This window comes from Chlamydotis macqueenii, chromosome 6 (assembly GCF_036417535.1).
Source record: "Chlamydotis macqueenii isolate bChlMac1 chromosome 6, bChlMac1.mat, whole genome shotgun sequence".
In the NCBI taxonomy this organism is placed as follows: Eukaryota; Metazoa; Chordata; class Aves; order Otidiformes; family Otididae; genus Chlamydotis; species Chlamydotis macqueenii.
In genome coordinates, this window is record NC_141561.1 from 37139770 (window position 1) to 37154480 (window position 14711).

General features: G+C 44.2%; 1 protein-coding gene across 4 annotated transcripts in view; it reads left to right on the forward strand.

Moving 5' to 3' along the window:
- UNC80 (unc-80 subunit of NALCN channel complex) overlaps window positions 1–14711 on the forward strand; it is a 131386-nt gene that overhangs the window by 24744 nt on the left and 91931 nt on the right. For 3 of the 4 annotated variants that reach the window (XM_086751173.1, XM_086751175.1, XM_086751174.1), the window contains exons 10-18: window positions 328–550; window positions 1730–1870; window positions 5509–5777; window positions 6408–6773; window positions 7572–7718; window positions 9651–9798; window positions 11169–11317; window positions 13230–13396; window positions 14108–14209. In XM_086751173.1, the coding sequence (XP_086607299.1) occupies window positions 328–550; window positions 1730–1870; window positions 5509–5777; window positions 6408–6773; window positions 7572–7718; window positions 9651–9798; window positions 11169–11317; window positions 13230–13396; window positions 14108–14209 (1712 nt within the window). The remainder of the gene's footprint in view (window positions 1–327; window positions 551–1729; window positions 1871–5508; window positions 5778–6407; window positions 6774–7571; window positions 7719–9650; window positions 9799–11168; window positions 11318–13229; window positions 13397–14107; window positions 14210–14711) is intronic. The other variant, XM_086751176.1, reaches the window with a different exon arrangement.

Genomic DNA, 14711 nt, shown 5'->3' on the forward strand with positions numbered 1-14711 from the left:
TTTACCTCATGAAGCTCTGGGTTTGCAACCATCCGAGATACTTAGCAGAGTTTTGTGGATTCTAAGAATCTAGCTTATGATCTAAGAATGCGATAAAAAGATACAAGGGCATCCACTCCAGCCTAGGGCAAGACTGAATTCCTTTAAATGCTCGTATTGTCCCAGAGTGCAGATGGATGCTATCAGAGTAAATGACCAAGATAAAAAGCTCAGAGTGGAGGGTTATGCTTGGGCCACACATCTGTGTTGTCTTTTTCCTTCAGGTGGTAGTTTGCCGTGCCTCAAAGCCTCTACCTGCTCTCATAACTGCTCCTCTTCCTCTTGCAGTTTAAGAGCCGCAAGGAGGACAGGGAGCGTGAGCGCAAAGGGTCAATTCCTTTCCACCATACTGGGAAGAAACGGCAACGAAGGATGGGGGTGCCCTTCCTCCTCCACGAGGATCATTTGGATGTCTCGCCCACTCGCAGCACTTTCTCCTTCGGCAGTTTCTCTGGAATCGGAGAGGACCGGCGTGGTATTGAGAGAGGAGGATGGCAAACCACCATATTAGGTGAGACATTGTTATCTCTGTCCCTGATCCCTGTGTCATTCCTGTCCTGAACATTCAAAGAACAGAGGCTTTTTATTTCTTCATCTGTCCTGTTGCCACCTTATGTCCTTGGCTCTCTTTGTAGTGTTATACACCTGTTTGTAGAAGTGGCAACTGTGCTGACAGCAGACCTTGAATTATTTATGCTTTAGTTCAGTTTTTCTCTGAAAACTACCATCTTTAGTGCAATAATAGCTACTGTAGAAAATATTTCTATAAAGCTACTGTCTTCATATTGCAAAGATACAGTGTTTAAATCTAAATATTGCTTCCTTCAAGTTTCCAAGTTCACTGAATAGTGTCTAGACATTGCTTCTGTTTCACAAACTTACTCCTAATGTCATAGATTTTCGTCCTGGCATCCTTTCTTGGAGATGATAGGCAGCAAAATGATTGCCTAAGGCCATGCCAGAGCCTTCTCATTTTCGCTGGCTTAGATGGCATCATTTGCTATGCTTTCCATTGTAAACATATCCCTGTTTGGGACACAGGACAATGAGCTTAGCCAAGTGAATTCTTAAAGATTTGTATGTGTTTTGTCGATGGTTAATAAAGAAACACCTACAGATTTGTACAAGAGTAGCAGACTTAGTATCCAAATCCTCTTTCCCATATCTTTAGTAGCCCAAGAAATTTGTTAAGTTTTAATCTCAGGGACTCCAGATTCTTGTCCTGGCTTAACCTTAAAAGTTCTTTCATTCCGATATCTCAGTGAAATAATGTATTTCAGATCCAATGGTCAACACATCCTTTGCTTTAGCACTCCCCATCCTAATATACCTATTTCTTTTGGACAAGGGGAGAAGAAACCAAATTCCTGTAACTTGCCCCAAAGGGTGGAGTCTTTCAGTGCTGACCAATCTTATTTTCCTGAAGCTCCTGGAGGGTGACATTGTGAGTGTCAGCTAAATCAGTGTGTGCTGAGGGGAGGAGCCTTGCAGAGAGTTTGTATGTTTGGTCTTTATGTCAGTGAACCCCTGCGAGATATCCCACTATAATGTTGATTCTGCTTCAGAGGGTCCTGGAAGGCTTTGACTTTTGCTGACCCCAATCCTTCAATTTCTAGCCTCAGTTACTTTGCCTTGCCTCCAACCACCTCGCAGATGGGTGAACTAAATATCCTTTTCGTCTTCACCCTAGGGAAGTTTACCAGACGGGGGAGCTCTGACACAGCAACGGAGATGGAAAGCCTGAGCGCTAGGCATTCGCACTCTCATCACACGCTGGTCTCTGACCTGCCGGACCACTCAAACAGCCATGGAGAGAACACAGTCAAAGAAGGTAAATTTAACGCATCAGGAAATAAACGTTACACTGAAATATCAACTCCAAGAAGCTGAGGAAGTGTTACTATTTCTGTGTATGAGTATATGACTAATTGTTTATTCCTTTTTTTTTTTTTCGCATCTCTTGAGGATTTTTTTTGTTCTATGTAGAAGAATGTTCCAAACCTTTCATGTTTATCTGTTGCAGTTTGTCAAAAAAATTGGCAACCATCAACAGGTAGATGGCAGGGTTTGGTTTTTTTTTCACCTTACCACACATAACACAGCGCAGAAGTTTGGGTAGAATGTTCGTATTGCTAGCTATACTGGTTTCTTGGGAAATCTTGTGGTACTTGGTGCCCCTTCACAGTCCTCAGCTGTTGAATTGTGCTGAGAATCACAGTTTTTGCTTAATTCTCCTGGTTCCAAGTAGAAGCCTGGCTTTGAAATTTACTTAAGTCTCCCTAGGGCACATGTGTCTTGGAGGCCTCTGCAGAAATAGCAGTACCAGTGTGACCACGATGGGACAGCTCATGGTGGGATGAAGTCTGCTCCAGAAGGAAGAGTCTTTCTGTTGGCAGGGCAACACCACCTTTGTCAAGCAATGCTAGCCAAGCAGAGGAAAGCTGTCTTCTGCTGCAGGGCTGTCTGCACCAGAGCACTTTGCTGGCACTGCTCCTACTGCCTGAACACAGTGAATTTGTTTTCTCCCTCATGCATAGTGCTGCTGGCAGAACCTGGTCATAGAGATTGGGCCTCACTTGTGGCATGTGCCACCTTAAAGCCTGATGAGGGAACAGGATATCCCACACCCCGTGGAGCAGGGCAGAGTCTGTCTCTGCACAAGCTGTCAGGCAGCATACCTGGGGAGGCTACACATGCACTCACGTGATATGTGCTGTAGCTTTGGTGCTCTCAAAGATTCATGCTCTTTTAGCACAGTAGATCTGAATAGTTTGAGAGAGGATGGATTTGCATCAGCTCTAATCCAGTATGGGCACACTGAAAAGCAGAGGTGAAAAATTAGTTATGTCCCAGTGTTCTGGTTTTGTTAGTGAGGGGGGGCCTAAGGTGGTAGCTTCTGTAGGAAACTCCCTTTGTTCAGTGGACTCGGCCGGGCCTAGGGCGGACCCGCTGCTGGCCAAGGCCAAGCCAATTGGTAGCAGAATGTCCCGTGATAACGCCTCTGCGATAACGTATTTAAGTAGGGGAAAACAGGAAAAAGAGGGGGAGAAGATGTGAAGCAGCTGAGCGGGGGGCAGAGAGGGGGAGGCGCGAGCCTCATGGGCCTTGCAGGCCTCACCCTCTGGCCTCCCGCCGGGCAGCCGACTGGGCCCAACTCGGCCCGGCCCGGCTGCAAGAAGTGGAGAGGAGATGAGAAGTGAATAAGATGTAAAAAGGATCCTGAGAGGCGTCTGCCAGCCTGTTGTGAGGAACGGCTGCAGACGCCAAGGTCAGTGAAGAAGGAGGGGGAGGAGTAATATGGCTCCTGGCCAAGATTCCTCTGCAACTCGTGGTGAAGACCATGGTGGAGCGGGTTGTCCCCCTGCAGCCCGTGGAGGTCCGCGGAGGGGCAGAGATCCACCTGCAGCCCGTGGAGGACCCCACGCCAGAGCAGGTGGAGGCCTGAAGGAGGCTGTGGCCCGTGGAGGGCCTGCTGGGGCAGCTGTTCTAGAGGGACTGAACCCCGTGGAAGAGATGACCCACGCTGGAGCAGTTTCACGGAGGACTGTGGCCCGTGGGAGGGACCCCACGCTGGAGCAGAGGAGGAATGCGAGGAGTTCTTCCCCTGACGATGATACAGCGGCGTAAAACAACGCGTGATGAACTGACCGCGACCCCCATTCCCTTTTCCCCCACCCTGTGCCGCTCGGGAGGGGAGGTAGTAGAGATAATGTTAACCCCGGGAAGAGGGAGGGGTGGGGGGAGGTTATCTTGTTCCCTGTCTCATTCTCCTGCTAATTTTAGAAAATAAATGAATAGTTTTCCCCAAGTCGAGTCTGTTTTGCCCGTGACGGTAACTTTAAGGATTTCTCCCCGTCCTTATCTCAAACCTTGAGCCGTTTTTCTTACATCATCTCCCCCTGTTCTCTCGGAGGGTGGGGGGAGCGGGAGAGAGACTGTGTAGTCTGGTCCCGATCGGGGCTGAACTACGACACCCAGGCTCAAAAGGAGTCATGGGCACATGAGCACATGCTGTAGGCATGCATGGATGTAAATGAAGAGTCCTTAGTCCTCCTTCCCTTCCTCTGTGAGTCCCATCCAGCAGTCAGCCCTATCAGTGATAATGAAATAAAGACTGAACACAGGAAAAGTTATTTTATGTAGGATTTGGATATGGATTTTTATTACCCATTTAAAACCAAACTAAGCCAAACCTTAGTGAAACAAAAAACAGCTAGCCTTGGATAATCATCAGACTTGATAGCTCAGGAACAAAATTTCCTAATTCCATCTTTATTGTTATGTTTACCTTGCAAATTTCAGTGAATGTCATTAAAAAGTCACACTTGCCAGCAAGTAATCCTGTGATTACAGGCAGCTAGTTCCAGGTACTGCTATTAGCCTTAGAACATTTATCCTAATAAATAATGCTAGTTCAGTCCTGGCAGGGTCGCACAGGCTATGAGGAAACACAGTCACCACTCTGGCAAGTTGTTATTTGCCTAGTAAAACCAGCCCATCACTGAGTCAGTGCTTGAAGATTCTTATTAGATATATGTTATTTTAATCATTAGAACACATTAAATAGCCTCTAGATAGAGATTCTTTGTTATTCCATAGCCCTGTTACTGTACTATCTGGCAGAAGGTGGACCAATCAACACTATGGGACACAGCATCTTTCTACACTACAGGGTTATAAACCTACTTAAAAGGACTAAGTGTGGAAAATTACTAACATTGTGGCCTGAGTTCAGCGTGAGTTGCAAAACCATGGTGAATCCTTGATAAAAATTGCCCTGTGTAGTCAGAAGACTGTTGCTACCTGAGCTAACCAATTTAAAGTTAAGCTTAGCTATGTGATGAGATCGCTTCTCTGAGTACTGTGAAGTTAGACACCACATTGCCTTTCTCATCAGTCAGCTTTGCATTTTGAAGATGATTTAGACTGTCACAAGTATTGTTAGGAGCATACTGCTCCATTTTTTTTTAACTGGTGCAATGAAATGTTTCAAACCAGAGTGATGTTGTTCCAAATTGGTGCTACTGTTGCCCTGCCTTCATTCCTGCACTCAGCTGCAGAGTCCTTCCTCTTTCCCTTGCAGGGGCAGTGCTGCTTTTAAGACCAGGCACTAGACCAATACAGAAAGCAAAGCTAGCCAAAACCTAATCCTTCTTTTGGATTAGATTTGGGCTGGCTGAGCTCCCTGATCTACTTAGCTGCCCAGTTGACTGAGATCAACCTAAGCTGCCATGGAACTGTGCTGCTAGAGCAAGCTTGGGGTTGTTCTAATTTATGCTGGCTTAAAGGAAGAAATGAATCTATGCTTTTATCCCTGTACCCAGGATAGGAATTAGGAACCTGTCTTGTCTTTCAGCATTACAAGCTGCATTAAGAGCTGCTCCCTCCTTGTAAATAAGGACAGTCTCATTTTGCCATTTCATAACTCTAGAGGTGGAAATTTACAGGTAGCCATTTTTCTCCCTGCAGTGCGGTCCCAGATATCCACCATCACTGTGGCCACCTTCAACACTACCCTGGCCTCATTCAACGTGGGCTATGCCGATTTCTTCAGTGAGCACATGAGGAAGCTTTGCAACCAGGTCCCTATCCCTGAGATGCCCCATGAGCCGCTCGCATGTGCCAACCTCCCGCGAAGCCTGACAGACTCCTGCATCAATTACAGTTGCTTGGAGGATACGGATCACATTGATGGAACCAACAACTTTGTCCACAAGAACGGCATGCTGGATCTCTCGGTAATTGGCAAGGAATGAGGAAAGTCAGGTCCCTCTTCTGTCAATATAGCTGTACCATTGAGATCAGGGGTTTGATGGGCTTTTCCTCCACCTCTTTCTATGACTTCTCTCAGCAGTACATAAAGGTCAGTCAGACACATTTGTGCATATCCTAAGTCTCCTCTGAGATACTGCAACTCCTGTTACTCCTTGCAAGGAGCGTGTATGCATGTGGAATGCACACATCAAATTTTAAGTGATATTACTTAATGTCTGTGTTCCTGGGGCATGCACCAAGTTCCCTATAAAATAGTATAAAACTGACTAGCACCTTTCTTCTAATGGCACACTAAAACACACCTTTTCTGCGTTCCCCTTAATGACTTGACCGCTCCTGGTGCACTGAAGCAGTGTTCTCAGGCTCACAGATGTCGTCTCTGTGGTTGGTTTCTTTTTCTGCCTGGCTGTGCCCAGCCTGTGGTTTCTCATCTTACACCAGTTCTTGGGGTTGAGGGTTGTGTGTGCTTCATTCTGAGTTTGTACTGTGCCTGCTATAATGAGTCTCTGGTCTGTGACTAGAATTTCCAGGCACTAAATAGTACTAGGAGAGAAAATAAATCTGACTTTAAATATGATGTTTGAATCTCCCAGGTGGTTCTGAAGGCTGTTTACTTGGTCCTGAACCATGATATCAGTTCCCGGATTTGTGATGTGGCACTGAACATTGTGGAGTGCTTGCTTCAGCTTGGTGTGGTGCCCTGTGTAGAGAAGGTTCGGAGGAAGAGTGAGAACAAAGAAAATGAGGCCCCGGAAAAGAGACCAAGTGAAGGATCCTTCCAGTTCAAAGGGGCTGCTTCTGGCGGTTCAGCTTGTGGATTTGGGCCTCCTCCAGTTAGTGGAGCTGGAGATGGAGGAGAAGAAGGAGGTGGTGGAAGCAGTGGAGGAGGTGGAGGTGGAAGTGATGGAGGTGGTGGTGGAGGAGGGCCCTATGAGAAGAATGACAAAAAACAAGAAAAGGTTTGTCTTGCTTCCCTTTATGTAATTCCTGAATGTACTAAGATCTGTTAAGACTGAGTATGCATGTGTATGCAACTGTCCTTCTGTTTTCCCTCTTTTTTTTTTTTTTTTTTTTTTTGCACCACAATGACAAATTAATTTGTTTTGCTCTGGTGCTCTCTTGGGGTTCCACTGAACCATGATTGGGAATTCAAGCACTGTAGCTACTCCAGCAAAGCAGCTGCCAAAAGCAGAATTTTTGAGCCTTGCATGGACATTTTCAATATCTTGCAGTACCTGAAACCCTCGATCACAATTATTTTTTCAGGTTTATTATTCATAACTTATAAGGAAAAACAGAATCTGATGTGTGAGCACAGTTTGTTTACTTTGATGACCGGAAATAATAAATTTTTCATTATTTATGTGAGTATCAGCCAAGAGATGCTGTTGCTGACCTCCAAAGTTGCAATTTCTAGTAGCATAATACCTAAGACATTTTTAAAAGATGCTTATTTTTCTGCTCAAGCAAGCCAACTCTCTATTCTTCAGGCAGAATTTTTTAAAGTACTGAATGGTATTCATAGCAGCATGTAGGGGGGGTTTGCATTTATAGCAGGACTTTTTGAGGGGAGCTGAAAGGGAGAGGGCTGGTCCTTAAACTTGAAAAATAATTGGAGGGAACACTTCAAGAGTAACAACTCAGTAATGGAGTATCTGAGAGGAGAAATGGACAGCAATCTGTTAAAAGTAAAATGCTAGTAAAATGCCAGTGGTAGTGGCAGGGTTTCACACTGTCTTTCCCTCTGTGACCTTCAGGATGAAGGCCCATCCGTCAGCACGCATAGGCTGGCACTCACAATGCTGATTAAAATTGTGAAGTCCCTGGGTTGTGCCTATGGTTGTGGAGAGGGACACCGAGGGCTCTCTGGAGATCGCCTGAGACACCAGGTATTCCGGGATAATGTAAGAGAATTAAAGCTCATTAAAGCGTCCCCCTTGTACTTTTGACATCAGCTGCTGAGATTTCTGTCTGCCCCCTCTGTAGCTTTCTCTGTATCGGCAGTAAATGTGTTGCTCTTTGCCCCAGCTCACAGACTGTGTGGCAGCCCAGCCGTAGCAGATTTTCAGCTGTCGTGTTATCTTCCAGCCCCTGGGGCTTGCTAAGAGCGCTTCTGAGCACCCCAATGGATGGATTGTTTGGGAAGAGACAAATACAAGGGAGCAAATCCCCTGTGTGAGCTGGTGTAAGTAATGTTTCACATTGACAGTACCCTAACAGAGTATGCTATTCACAAGAGGTGCAGCTATCTTGGGTTGCATATCTGAATCCAGAAGTCTAAGGTGTAGTGATGTCCACCTTTCCTAATGGTGATTGTGACTGGTTGCTGCTGGGCTGCTCTATCAGCTCCTGACAGTTGGAGTACAGTGTGCTTGCAGGCACGTTAATGTGCTGCAAGGAAGCAGAAGACTCATGCCCTATTGAAGGGCAAGGCGGATGGTCACTGCTGATTCCTTACATTTTTGGTTCTGCCCAAGTTGAAGCGGTGGAAAGTGCCCAGGGTATAGCCCAGTCATCTGAATTCATCCAGAAGAGTTTGACTCCCTGAGATCAGTCCAATGCCGTGCCAAATGTGAGCCTTTCAAAGGCTTTCTCCAGTGTATGCCTCCCCCTCACCTCCTGTGCTTGCAGCAGAAAGCATTTTTGAGGACTGTAATGAGAATTTATACTGTGCCCATCCTGGCTGTGGGTGGGAGCCAGGTTCTTCTCCACTGCTTTGGCTGGTCTGAGCTGTGCCAACAGAGTTGCAGTTTGGTTCTGGGATCTGAGCTAGATGGCTTAGAGATGGATTGGTTGGCTGCATATCATGCAGGGTTCTTCTGTTAGCTAGACTCCTGGGTACTGAGGAGACTGCAGCAGTAACGTTAGTTGTGGGCACAATGGGACAAGATGGGTCCCAGTGGTAACAGTAGAAGGGTTCTGCACAGAGCACTGGTTGAACACATGCCATATTCATCAAAATGTCAGTTAGGCATTTACGTTGTGTTGGAGCTGAGCCAGCAAAACATTTAGGCCTATGCATAACATTTTAAGCATAAATGAGTAAGTCTCTTGGAGCCAAGGTTCTTATCAGACTCATTGAATTCAGATCTTTATGGGAAGAGATTTTCTTACACGTCTAAGTCTGCTGCGTTTTCTGTGCGTTTGTCTGGCCAAACTGCTTTGCATGCACCATTTGTGTTGACTGCATGGACAATCACATGTCTGAGTTTGCCGGGAAGTTGAGCACCCTATCGTAGATAGCAGGGTAGTTTGTGTTTCCCACAGAGCTGATATTTCAGATTCTCTAACTCCAGCCTGCATGGGGTCTCAGTAGGATGGATATTTTTGTGATAAGAAGTTGACAATTGATAGCTTTTAAATAAAAAGCTAATGTTTTGCATTATATAGATTGGTCACTGGGTACAGGTGCATAAAATGGGTTGAATCTGAGCCAGAGGCTGAAAATCAGATGCCTGAGGCTAAGAACCTGTTTCACCAAGGCAGTAAGCCTTGACTGAGGGTGCTACATTCCTACCTTACTCGTATTCAGTGAGATTTTACCTTGGGGTGGGGTGAGAAGGAGAGGCCTTGAGACACGGCTGGCAGTGACTTTACCACCACCTCCAAACAGTGGCACCCGTACTGGTGCACTGGCTCCTGTGCTGAATTTCTTGTTTGCTTCAGAGGCGAACCTGTCTTCTGTTGCAGGAGCTGAACCTTGTGGCTCCTAAGGGAGGTTACTTCAGACAGCACAGCAGAGCACTGGCTAAGCAAGAGCAAAAAATACCCTGCTCCTATTAGCAAAACTCAAACATGTACTTTAATATGATGTGGTTTGGTGGATATCGTTGCAGGCTCAGAACTGCCTCACAAAACTGTACAAACTGGATAAGATGCAGTTCCGGCAGACCATGAGGGATTATGTGAACAGGGATTCTCTCAATAATGTGGTGGATTTCCTGCATGCTTTACTGGGATTCTGCATGGAGCCTGTCACTGACAGTAAGTATAGCTGGCATCAGAAACTCTCACTTGAATATTCCTAAACTGTACCATCAGGAAGAAGCCACGCCTTTTTATTATCCTTTAAAAAAAGGGGAAAAAAAACCCATTACTATCCTCAAAATATACAGACTGCATCCTTAGTCAGTGTGGGTCAAGGGAGTTAGATCTCTTCTGGTTTGACCACCCAGTGATCTCACCTAGTGATCTTGCATCACCCAGTGCGCCTGAATTTGAAGGCCTCTCTTTTGATTCATTCTAGCTGTTATTCATGGCTCTTCATTCAACTGTGCTTCAGGCAGGAAGTTTTCTGATTCATGACATGACCAGGTGCCAGCTGGAATGGCCTATTTAATCCAGGTTTATTCTGAATGGAGATATAATTGAGCATTAAAACCCCCTGTGGTGCCTCAGGTGAGGTAGTAAATAGCAAGAACAGATTGAATAAAGAACAACATGAACACACAGATGGCAAGCCTGCAGTTACAAGCATGTGTGCATGTGTGTCTATGTTTGGGTATGTATGTTTGGGTTTTTTTTAAGTTAGGAAAATTATTCCAGGTGCTTTTAGAATGACCAAACATCTATGCTTGGTCACTGCATGCAACAACAGTTAGCAGTGACTGTTTACAGAGTAGGAATAGCTCCTCTGAAGCACGCAAGGAGTCTGACTAGTCTATTAGCCTATCTCCAATCACAGGCATTTCAGAGAAAGCATCAAAAAATATTTTATAGCAGGTTTTTGTGAAGAAGATGCCCATAGGAAGTTTCTCCACATATTCGTCAGTTATTGACTGGCTGATGCTTTGAAGCATGACAGTTCATGCAGCTTTTCAAAGTCTTTTCTCTCACCTAATGAAACTGAGTTGTTCCTTGTTGTTCCTGTATATGTGTAATTCTTTTTTGACTCTTTCTGAGAGCTTGGTCTCCTTATGCACCTTGCAAGAGCAGCATTCCTGTAGTTCAGAAGATTTTTTTTTTTTTTTCATGGATGTTCTCACTTTTCAGCTTAGTCAAACATCTCTTGTCCTTTAGAACAATAAATAGAAAAGCTGGATGTATTGTTCAAATGTTACGCCTTATTCTGTACATCTCGAAATGAGAGTTGTGGAAAAAAGGAATCCAGAGTGGTCCTGAACTTTTCAGTCCTTTTTCATACTAACTGTTTCTGGGAGGATTTCATCCTTGTCATTCATTTTACCCTTCCCTTCTGCTTTATTTTTGTGGACTGGGAGTATGAGAGCTGAGCATAGGATATTGGGTGGAGACTTGCCTTTGTCTCATGTGTATGAATCCCTTTACATGTGTCTTTAAGCCATATTTTTTAACTGTTCCTAACAAGGGGGCTTGCTTGTACTTGACTTTCACAGACAAGGCTGGATTTGGGAACAACTTCACCACAGTGGACAACAAGTCTACAGCCCAGAGCGTAGAAGGTATTATTGTGAGTGCCATGTTCAAGTCGTTGATCACTCGCTGTGCTTCCACTACACATGAGCTGCACAGCCCAGAAAACCTGGTAAGCACTTGATTTCATGTTAACAAAGCTACTTTTACACTTGTGTGTCACCAGTGATGCTTTACAGTGAAGAATTAATTCCATTTAGCCAAATCCCTCGAGCGTAGCAAGCTATGCAGTCACAGTTGAAACATGATATGAGCGTGATGCCCTCCTTGAGACCTTGGAACCTGGAGACTTAGCCAGGACAGAAGTTGTGCACTCTGAGTTGCATTTTCCCCTCTGCACAAGCAGCTTCTGTGGTGGTTTGTTTGTTTGTTTTTCCAAATGGATTAGTAGCATAGTCTAGAGCAAGGGACTAATGAACAAGATCACAGCCAGCATAAAGCAACTTTCAGCAAAGTTAAAGCCAGTTTACTTGGTTAAGGAGGTGGCCCACCCGTGGCAGAGTATGTGAATTACTGAACAGCCATTTGGTCTTCCCAAGGTTTACAAAAAAAATTCAATTTCCTAAACACCTGGAGGAAAGTAAAGTGCTGCTGCCTATGTGCTGTCTCCCCAGAGCAGTCAGTAGAATGAATGACATGAGCTCTTTTCTTCCAAACTGGTGCAGAATCTAGCAGCTAATCTCAAACCACCTCCTTTATTATCAGAAATTAGGATTTTTCATGGAAGCAATCAAGAAGCACTCTTGTGCTCAATCCTTATGGCAGAGCTGTAGAGGCACTGAAGTCCAGCTAAAGGGACAGTAATCCTCTGTGAGGGAAAGGGAGAGGGAGAAGGAAAACACAGTAATGTCTTCAACCAGCAGAATAGTCTGCCCGTGTCTAAGTTCTCTTGTTCTTAGGGATATTCACCCATTGGAATGTTTTTCCGCAGAGATTAAATGAGGGGATGCGGAAAAACGTGTGCCATTGTTGGGTCTAGATTAGGATCACCAAGAGTAAATTTTCCTTATGAACTGTATGTCTTGCTGGACCCTGTTTTAGCTAGTGTGTAAGGTGAAACTTATCTTTAAGCGTAGCACCATTAATTGTGTCTGTATGGAGAACATAGTATGCAGAGTATATATGAGGATTTCCTGTTATTGCGTCACTCTTTAAAGTCAATCTCTAAAGTCAATATCTTATGAGAAAGAACCTTAATCAATATACAGATCCAATTATTTGTTTGGTTGAGGGTGAGGGCTTTTTGTTGGTTTTTTGTTGTTGTGTTGTTTTGTTTTGTTTGTGGTTTTTTTGGTTGTTTGTTTTTTGTTTTTTTTTTTTTTTTTGTGGAAAGCTGGCTGTGCAATTCCTAGCTGGGAATTTTTTGAATAATGCAAGATCTTTCAGGAAAGTTCACAGATCAGAAATCAGGTCCTGTAAAACTATTCCCTCCATCTGCTTGCCCTTAGATACAGAGGTGATTTGTCACATCACAGATGTGTATGAATGTTCAGAACTAAAAAGAGCCTTGAGTGTAGGAGTAGGCCGAGGAATGAGTGAGTCATTCCTGTCTGTTCCCATGATGTCAAGCTCCAAAATAATTATGAAAAATCCCAAGACACCCACTGATTTTGAAACAAAACATGCAATTTTTTGCACTCTACTTCCCTCTTATCCCTCCACTTCGCTTTTTCTTGCCTTTTAAGATTATGGATTAGATGAATGGGATAATACAGGCTTCTTTGCAACTCCCTCATGCTGCAGCTGTTTTAGCCTCTGATACCTCTACATCTGCTGTAATGTATTGCAGAGCATGTTCCACAACAATAATGCTCCTCATTATCTGCTTCTTCTGAGTGCCCTAAATGAAGTTCCCAGCTTTTGGTCCCAGCCAGAAAACACAAACCCTGTACATGGGGAGTATATCAGACAACAACCAGAGGAAGTTATGGCCTGCTGAAGTATGCTATAAACTATTGATTCTCACTGCTTCTTCACAAACTGCAGACTGAATTCTTTCATTTTCATGATGTCTTGCTACTCAGGGCTTGTACTGCGATATCCGACAGCTGGTCCAGTTTATCAAGGAGGCTCATGGGAATGTATTTCGGAGAGTGGCACTCAGTGCCCTATTAGACAGTGCTGAAAAGTTAATACCAGGAAAAAAAACAGAGGAAACGGAGCAAGAGCCAAAACCTTCTGGGAGCAAAAGGTGAGTGTCTAGGAGGGAGAAGGGAAATTACTGACTAGCATATAACTGTATGACTAGATGCACTGAACACAAATGTAGAAAGTCTGAGGGCTTGTGTGTTTTATCTTGATAGCATATGTCAGTTCATGATGTATAGATTTGTACTGTGGCGGTGGTCTCATTTAAAATTTAATGAACTGAGACAGTAATAGATTTGCAGCTAAAAGTGTTAACCCTGTCATACAAGAGGCCTAAGAAAACAGGGCAATGGAAACATTGGGAGAGGGAAAAGTTAAGAGAAGTAAAAGAAGCATAGCGTCAGTCCCAAAACACTTGTGTGGACATTAGCTTTTAATGTGCATCACGGCCTTAGTGTTTTTTATCTGACAGGTAAACTCTGGTGTGTAAAACAAGTCCCAGAAGAAATCTAATCCTTACATGCTTCTTTATCAAAAAGAAATTTTTTTTGTGCTTTGAGGCCTGTCATATTAAAATGTTGAGAAGGAGGATTAAGAAAGCTGAAAAAATTCTAATAACCTTGTCTTTGCTTCTAAGAGCTGATGCCCTTTTCATGAATGCTATCTATAGAAACAGTAAGTTGCTAAAGAGATGGTACATCTCTAGAGCTGCTTTATCTCTCACAGCACTGGTTTTCCATGTCATGTACCTATGTGATGACCATGCGGTGGACCGTCCATTCACTTTAGCTGATTATTTATATTGTCTGTATAGATCTGAGGTGGGAAGTGTCATCATTGACAAAGGCCAGGCATCAGCTGCCCCTGATGAATGCCGTAGTTATATCTCAAGCCGCCCAATGCAAACTCCAGAACAGTAAGTAAATATCGAATTGTTTCATGCATTATTGCCAGCTTCCTTCTGGGGTTAGTACAAATGGACAGGATAGCAAGAACCTATCTCTTTGGATGGTACAACTAATGTGTGGAGTGTCTGTTCAGGAGCTGCTGATAACATTCGTGTAATGCCTACTTTCCGTGCTGCCAACTGAACCTACCCTGATTTTGATGGGGAACCAGCAGAGATTTTTCAAATGACAATGCAGTAGATTTTTCAAATGACAATGCAGTAGATTTGTCAGTATCACATACTACCACAGCCAGTTAATTCCCCACAGATGTCATCACAGCTGTTCTCCATGCTTTGTACTTCTGGAGAATTATTCCATTAATTTTCAACTTCCAAGTTGTTGCTAAGGGTCATTAATCCTTTACTGCCTCCCAAGAGCCAGCTCTTTCCTGACCTATGTGGGGCATGTAGTCTGCAAATATTGTTGCGTTTCCCTTATCAGCACAGATGTTCTACCAGTTTTCTTAAT